Source organism: Oxyura jamaicensis, chromosome 2, assembly GCF_011077185.1.
Source record: "Oxyura jamaicensis isolate SHBP4307 breed ruddy duck chromosome 2, BPBGC_Ojam_1.0, whole genome shotgun sequence".
NCBI lineage: Eukaryota > Metazoa > Chordata > Aves > Anseriformes > Anatidae > Oxyura > Oxyura jamaicensis.
The window spans coordinates 137,064,457-137,072,347 of record NC_048894.1 but is presented as its reverse complement, the minus strand read 5'-3'; the positions used below and the strand labels follow the sequence as shown (position 1 = coordinate 137,072,347).

The following is a 7,891-nucleotide window of genomic DNA, read 5'->3' as shown; positions in this document are numbered from 1 at the left end:
GCTTCCTTTCATTGAATGAGCGTCACTAAACTGTGTGTGTGAAAGGACAAGTTTGTTTTTTTTAAACTGGTTGGTAAACATTTTTGACTATGACATATGTCTCTTCCCTCCCAGTAATTTCTCATTATGCAGACCCAAAGTAATTTTTAAATAGTTGCCGACTGAGTAATGCTATCGCTTTCATGGGTAATGATGCTTTATGAGGATAACCAAGGAGATGGCTGAAAAATTAACCAGAGTTAATGAACTTAAAAATAATTTCCGGATAAAAATTCTGTTGTTCTGTGTTGAGGAGATTGATTATAGTTGCCTTGCTAGGAGAAAAGAAGTTGCAAGTTACAAAATTGTCTACTTAAATTTACACAATAATATTTAAGCCAAATCATATTGGGAAGGGGGAAAAAGGGAACTGAGCAGAAAATAAGAAACAGAAGAGGTGAAAATAAGGAACACTCCTGAGGAGGTGCTTGGAAAGGAAAGTTGTATCCCAACTGGGTTTTCGGTCCGGGTGCGCAGGTGTGCTGTTGACAGGTCGGTAGTGTTGTCCTGACCAGGACACACAAGTCCCTTTTTTACATGAGTTGGAGTTCAGCACGCAGACGCGTCCCTGCTTCGGGCTGTAGCTGTGTGAAGGGTTCTCTGCTAAGAGAATGAGAGCAGATGGCACCAGGAAGCCCTGGGGCTGTGCTGCAGGAAGCCTCTCTGAGTTGCTTTCAGACCTCCTCATCATTGCCTTCAGATGGACTTACTGCTAAGATAGCTTACGTAACATGGCAATTGATCTCACATACTTCATTAAATCGAAACAGAGGTATTTAAGGTGCCCTTGACTACTAGGAGCAGCAACAGAGTTCTATTTGAGGCTGTTGAAAATTTTAGAGCCAGGACCCAAACTGCTGAGTTGTCAGGGATTTCATAGTTTAAAAACTATATGTAAGTGTGTGTGTATATATATATATATATATATATATATATATATATATAGTTTTTCCAGAGGAGCCAGAATTTATATATATATCATGCATTTTTAAATGATTTAATTCTATTTCTCTACCCCTTCTTGTGATTTGCTGCTCTATATAAAAATGCTTTGCATTAGCTTTTTAGAAGGGGGTTGTGTCTTGGTGGAAGTGTCTTGTGGGGATAGGACAAGGGGCAACGGCCGCAAAATAGAACACGGGAAGTTCTGCATCGACATGTGAAAGAACTTCTTCACAGTGAGGGTGACAGAGCACTGGAACAGGCTGCCTAGAGAGGTTGTGGAGTCTCCTTCTCTGGAGATAGTCAAGGCCTGTCTGGATGCCTACCTGGGCGGCCTGCTCTGGGGAACCTGCTTTGGCAGGGGGGTTGGACCCGATGATCTTTCGAGGTCCCTTCCAACCCCTACAGTTTGATTCTGTGATTCCGCGAAGGCTGCTACATGGGCACAGCAACCCTCGCACGCAGGGATGCACAGCCACGCCTGCAGGGATGGATGCTCATCGAGCAGTGACCATCCGCAGGCTCCCTGCTCTGGTGCCCAAGCTGCTTCCCACCCTGCGCTTCAGGGCTGAGCAGTGGCTAGCTGAGCAGTGCTGCGCAGGCAGAGACCTGGTAACTGAGGGAGTGGTTTGGGATAAGCATTTAACACTTCTCCAGCCAAGCATCAGGGTCTGATAGCACGCTCCGAGCTGTTTCTCCCCACCCAGCCCTTGGGTGGGGCAGCGCATGGTCCATCAGCACTAAGGCAGCACCAGAGCAGCCTGTACAGCCCTTGGCCAGGAAGGACGCAAGGAGAAAAGTCAGGAGCCTGCATGGAAAAAAAATCCACTGCCCTGTGCTGGGCTGGGACCACATGGCTGCACTCTGGCCAGGAGGCTGCACCTCCCCACCTCACATGGGTGAACAGCCCCCTCTTTTTGGAGGCAGACAGTTACAAAATCCATTCACATCAGTTCATTTTTCTTCTGTTGGTTTTCTATTATAATGCATTCTTGCATCAAGCATTTTAAAGGACACTGGTGTTTCTAAAACCGTGCATGTCAAGTCCCATGCTGCTGCAGCATTCTTCTATTTTGGTTCTTCTGAGTTCTGTTGACTCAACTCATAAGTCTTGACTTACAAGCGGGGAAGGACTTTTGTTCCTGCTGCTCAAAATATGCATTTTGTTTATTTTAAGAAACAAGTCTAAACAGTTCAGCTTGCACCCTTCAGCAAGGCCTGGTGGACACAAAGAGTAAGCAGCCCTTTTTTTGTGTGTGTGCACAGGGATTATGGGATGCAGGGCAGGTTCTGCATTCCTCCATAAGAGCAAGGCGTGTGGCCTGCCAGTACTTGGCCCATGCCAGCTTCCGTTGCTTGTGCCACTATGAAGGAAGAACACAAAAGTGTGGTGGTGATGTCCTTGCAGTGAATCAGCTTCTTGGGCAGAGAAGCAACCTGACACTACCTGTCCCTCCTAGGACTTCTTGCAATTGCCCTTTGTGTGACAGCACCCATTACACTTCGATACAGGGATATTTTGCAAAACTTTTCAGGCTATCTACTAACCAGCCTTCTGGGTGGGGTGGTGGTTTGGCTAAATGCACACCTGGGCAAACCTTACAGCCTGCCTTAAGCTGAAAAGGGAAAGCAAAAAGCCCTTTGTTGCTGGATATCTAGCTAGCACTGAGACCTGTCCTATCGCCACCTATTGAACTAAGGACCAGCTCTGTACTTCGAAGATGGGTAACTTCAAAGCAAAGCGCTGATTAAATAACAAACATCCTGATCCGAATAATCTTTTGCTGACTGCACCTGGAACACAAAGCTCTGACTGCAGCTGGTGATGACTCCCCCCCTGCCAGCTGGGCAATGGGTTTGCTCGCTGTGGTTCTTCATTTAGCATTTCTTATCAAAAGGTAATTTTAGCTTTCTGCTCTGCTATCTCTGGCATTGCTGCCTCACACTGAGCAGACCTCTGTTTCATCTGGCGTTCAAGCTAGAATGTTTTATCGGAAAAGTATCTTCCTGGAGTGCTTCTAGTAAAATGACTTTTTTTTCTAATCCATGCTTTACTAATGTATCTCCTCAACTTAGCAGATATTTACTATGTTCAAAACCAGTTTTCCTCAGATAACCACACTTACCCCTTCCACCACTAAAAATGCTAGAGCCATTGTTAGAGAAATAGCATATTTTAAAATCTTATATCTTTTTGAACTCCTGACTCCATGTAATAGTGGCTCTTGCACGCTTCTCCTGTTCCAAGAAGATGGCTGAAGCAAATTGTTTTGTTGGCTATACCCCACCTAGAGTCCTTGGTCCTTTCTGACCCAAACCATTCCGTGGTTCTGAAATTGGGACCAGTTATGAGTGATAGGCCTTAAGGCTGGGAAATACGGCAGGAGAGTGGTGCAAACACAAACCAGTAATTAATCTTTTATGTCAGCATGTGATAAAATAGAAAATGTCATAATGGTACTTCAAATAATTTTCCACATGTCCAACTTTGTTACATGCACGCCTCTGACATGTGCTGTGCTCAAACCTAGGTCACCGTCCCCTGTGAAACCTACAGAGGCAAGAGTCCAGCATCGCTCTTGATGGGTCACAGTGACAATAACCGCTTTGCTTAGAGAGGCTGGGTTCTTCCTCCCTTCCTCTAACAACTGGGTTTCTCTGATGAATTCTGACAATTTTTTTCAATATTATAGGAAATTTAAAACTTTAAAACTAGCAGTAGAAATAATCTTGTTAAGTAAAACATCCTTCCTAACAAATGTTGAAATACACCTTTTAAAAATCAGTCATTTTAATTTTTTAATCTGTTTCTAGTGAGGAAAAAAAAGTGTTCTATAAACATTGGAGAAAAACTTCAGCAGGATTTTACGAGAAAAATATTCTGACAGCCAAATAGGAACTACAAGGAACCTGCCACATTGATCAATAAAATATTCTTAAGATCTGTAATTTACCACCACCTTCAGCTCTGTTCATTCAAAGCTGCAAACCCCAAAGCTGAATCGCTTGAAACAGAGCTGCAGAAACAAAAGTTACCCCTGGGGAACTATGGATGATCTATGTAGTAGAGCTGTATTTCTGTTGCAGAAGGCAATACCATCCACATTTGATTAAAGAACTAAGTCTCCATGCCAATCCCTACGAACCTGATAGTTTAAATTGTATTGCATTTCTACAAATGGAATGGAAACAAAAGGCTCTCAACCCTAAACCATGTCAGTAAGCTGCACTGGGAATGACTGAAATCATTGTAATAGAAGTCAGTGAACAAGAGTATCTTTGCCTCTACAACTGAAGAATAAACTGCCTGGCACTGCGTAACTTGGTTATGCACAGATTAGATCTCCTACGGAGCTCTCTTGGACACATGACAAGCTCACAAAAAGAGGACATTTAAGGACAAGAAGCATCAGTTGTGCTGACAGTGTTTTAGGAATTAAAAGCCACATTCTTAGTATTCTACTTCAAGACAAAATTCATAAACCATGTCAGATTTGCAAGTCTGAAGAGTGTAGAACCAGAAATAAAGAATCCATAATCTGAACTTTTCAAGAAATAAAACTTTAATTTTTAATTAATATACATCTGAGAAAAATAGTTTTAGAACAACATCCTTAATGATGATACTGCTGCAGTGCTTGTGAGTTCGATAGAGATTTATATCACGTGTGCAAAGAAGGCATTGGGGTATTCAAAAAACTTTTAAGCTTAGTCTTGAGAAAATGCAGCTTTGTCTAAATCATACATAAAACATAAGTACTGCCTGAAATAAAACAAAAGTCACATTGGTCCACAAAGCAGTTTTAGTTCTAGCTTTACGAATGTGTCTGCAAACAGAAATATCCAGTGTTTTAAATAATCTGATTACAAAACTCGGAGTTAAATATTTTTAATGTTAAGTGCAGCCACTTGTTCTCTTTTTCACCACTATTACTTTAAAAGCTGTGCAAACCAGCAATCCTACACACAGAGAAAATAAATAATTGTCTGTGCACTAAAAATTACTCGCTTGTTCGTCCTTTAAAAAAACATATCCATTCATTTAATAATTAATTATTTTGATTCAAAGTGTTCCATGGCAAGCTAATGTATTATTCATTCACCTTTGCTGCTAAGCAGTACTGCATCAAAATATTTAAATCTGTTTTGTGTAGATCAGATGGTGAAGAAACAGATGGTCTGTAGTAGTTTATCTGAAAACTGTTTATACTTTTGGTAAACTCATTTTAGCAAAGCTATTGCTAACTGACCCGTTTACCTTGAAGACGCTTCTTTATCACAAGAACATACAACCCACAAAATGATGACTAAAAGTCTGTTATCTATCGTACCATCATGATATTTCACATTATATACAAATGTAAAATATGTATTTTATCTAAGTCTAAATCAAATCAGTATGCCAAACTTGAACTCAGTTACTGAACACAAAGACATGCATTAAACTGTAGAGATTAAAAATGTGTACAACTACAAAAGAGCAGCAAGTTTTAAATGTGCATATACCATCAAGACAGAATCCAAACAGTCCACATAAAGACCCACTTCAACCTGTTCAAGCCTGCAGTGTTTATACAGCTATCTCATAAACATCAGCTATATCCATGCAACAAATAAATTTTAACTTAAGTTTTTCTTAAAGTTCATAAACCTTTTTAAGTCCCTCAAGATCTTCCGAAGAGCATTGATGATTCTGGTTTTCTCCAAGCAAGTCAAACAGTTGCTGAACCTGTTCTTTTTCGTTTTTGCTAAGAAGGCCCAGCACCACCTGAGAAAAGAGATTATTTTATAATTACCACAAACAATTGCTGTATTGTTTCCTACAGAAATAGGAAAACTTCCCCTAAGTTTCTGTTCAACTTAAGTACTCATTCAACCTAGGTTCTTACCTTGAATCTTTCTGCTTTGCTCAAGTAGAAAAGATGCTGATATACAAGACTGGGATCTTTTCCAAGTACATAATATTCCAATGACTGGATAAAAATCAAAAAGGTCTCTACTTCAAGTTTGTTACTTAACAGCACTGGTAATTTTTTTGGATCAGTAATTGTTAGAAGATCTGCACAAGCAACTTTATCCTTATTGGCATTTACTACATTGATAATCTGACCGAAGTCGTAAGCATTAGATGGTTCGGAAATCGTCAGTTTTTCAAAGGTCTTCAACGGCTTGCTCTCTTGAGCCGCTTCTTTAGAAGTATCATCATCAGTCACATCTTCTGATGTAGCAAACTGCCTCTCTTCCTGTTCATCAGATTCAGTCACCTTCAGGGAAGAAATAGCATCAACTCATTAATTTCATAAGCTGCATACATATATTGAATAATGTCACTTCATTATAGTTCACATTTTACTCTTCATAAAAGAAAGGCTCCTACTTTGCTCTATATCCTACTTCCCCCCGGAATGGTACCTTTCTAATTTAGCTTTACAGGCTTCTAGTCAAAAGTGTGTATTTTATATTTCCTTTCACTGCAGGAAGACATCTGAAGCACCCCAGGAGATCGCTAAGGAGGACTGTATGCATGTATTAAACGTGAAGTTGCAGAACACAGGCACAACTGAAGTTTAGGCCCCAGATAGCGCTGTTTCATTTTACTGCCGTGACTTCAGAACAGTACAGGCACACAGCAGCGGCATCAGGCTGCTGTTTAGGCTTGTTGTGGAAGCAGGAAGCTCATCATGGTGTAACTGCGTGAATATCCACTTAATGTCTTCAGAGCTTGCAGCCTGTACTGAATTTCAGTACTGTACTGCAAGAAAATTAGCCTTGGGATCAACCACATCTGCTAAAATCATTTCAAACTATCAGGAGTCATGGAATTAGCACAAACTGACCAAAACAAATCATTGAAGGGGATCTCTCCAGCTGATGCCAAGCTTTTGGAAGTCTGAAGATACTGCGTTGTACAGTATCAGTGCTGTGCTGGGAGCCAGCTTAGTCATTTCTGCAGAGCACTGCACTGGGCTTATAGAGCTTTTGCTCTCTTCGTCAATAATCATTAGCATCCACAGAGATATCTGTCTTATATACAATTATAGCTTGATTAAAATGCAATAATGATAATAAATCATTTTCTAATTAAATTTTCCTTAGTTATCTTTGCAGTCCATTTTCATGGAATTCCCATGTATTACAGCAGATAAGACAGGGACCGCTCTCTAAGGGGACAGCTATAATTACGATAGCAAACGTAAATGCTTCCTGCCCCAGCCCTGGAAAAATTACCACTGCCAGCAATGCAGTTAGCTGGTCTCTGAACAATGCCTGCACTTCCCAGATCTCCTCTGAACACTCTCCAAGTCCCTTTGTTTGTCACAACTCACAGCTTAACTAACAATATTCCCAGCTTACACCAGTTACGTAAAATCCCATGAATTTGTGACAACGTGAAGTGTATCAATAAAACAAGTTGTTTCTCTATTAATATTTCTGTTACACCACCATTTTGAAATTACACAATCGAACTACAATCTCAGTTTCATCCTGTATAGACTACAACTTGCATCTTTTAAAGAGAAAAGGGGAAAAACACCCACATTCTTAAAGGACTAGCAAAGTTACAATCCAAAAACATCAGCTGACTGAGAAAATCCCTTCATCACCTAATCCAACACACAACTCCACAAAGCTGATATTTTGATCTTCAACGTAACATTACATCATGCAATTCTTTTGTGAGATTCCACAGATGTTTCACCCATACCATTGTTCTTTAAGGCAGGATTTTATTCTTTGGAGCAGTAACTTTACTAAGGCAAGAACAGCCAGCACGTCTGCTAACAATGAACCTCTGCCAGAGGTTTCCTGAGTAGCACGGACTTTAAAAGAAAAGTGTCTATTTGTCAGCCGCATTCTGTAAAATAGGCATTTCAAAGTAAGCAGTTTTTGTTTACAAGGAGCATATATG

At 40.5% G+C, this 7,891-nt stretch overlaps 1 protein-coding gene across 3 annotated transcripts in view; it reads right to left on the bottom strand.

The window, feature by feature from the left end:
- Positions 1–4,523: 4,523 nt before the first annotated feature.
- The window catches only part of SPAG1 (sperm associated antigen 1), a 43,122-nt gene continuing 39,754 nt past the window's right edge, over positions 4,524–7,891 (bottom strand). For all 3 annotated transcript variants that reach the window (XM_035318310.1, XM_035318312.1, XM_035318311.1), the window contains 2 exons: positions 5,871–6,245; positions 4,524–5,749 (listed from right to left, as the gene is read on the bottom strand). In XM_035318310.1, the coding sequence (XP_035174201.1) occupies positions 5,618–5,749; positions 5,871–6,245 (507 nt within the window). In that variant the 3' untranslated portion in view covers positions 4,524–5,617. The remainder of the gene's footprint in view (positions 5,750–5,870; positions 6,246–7,891) is intronic.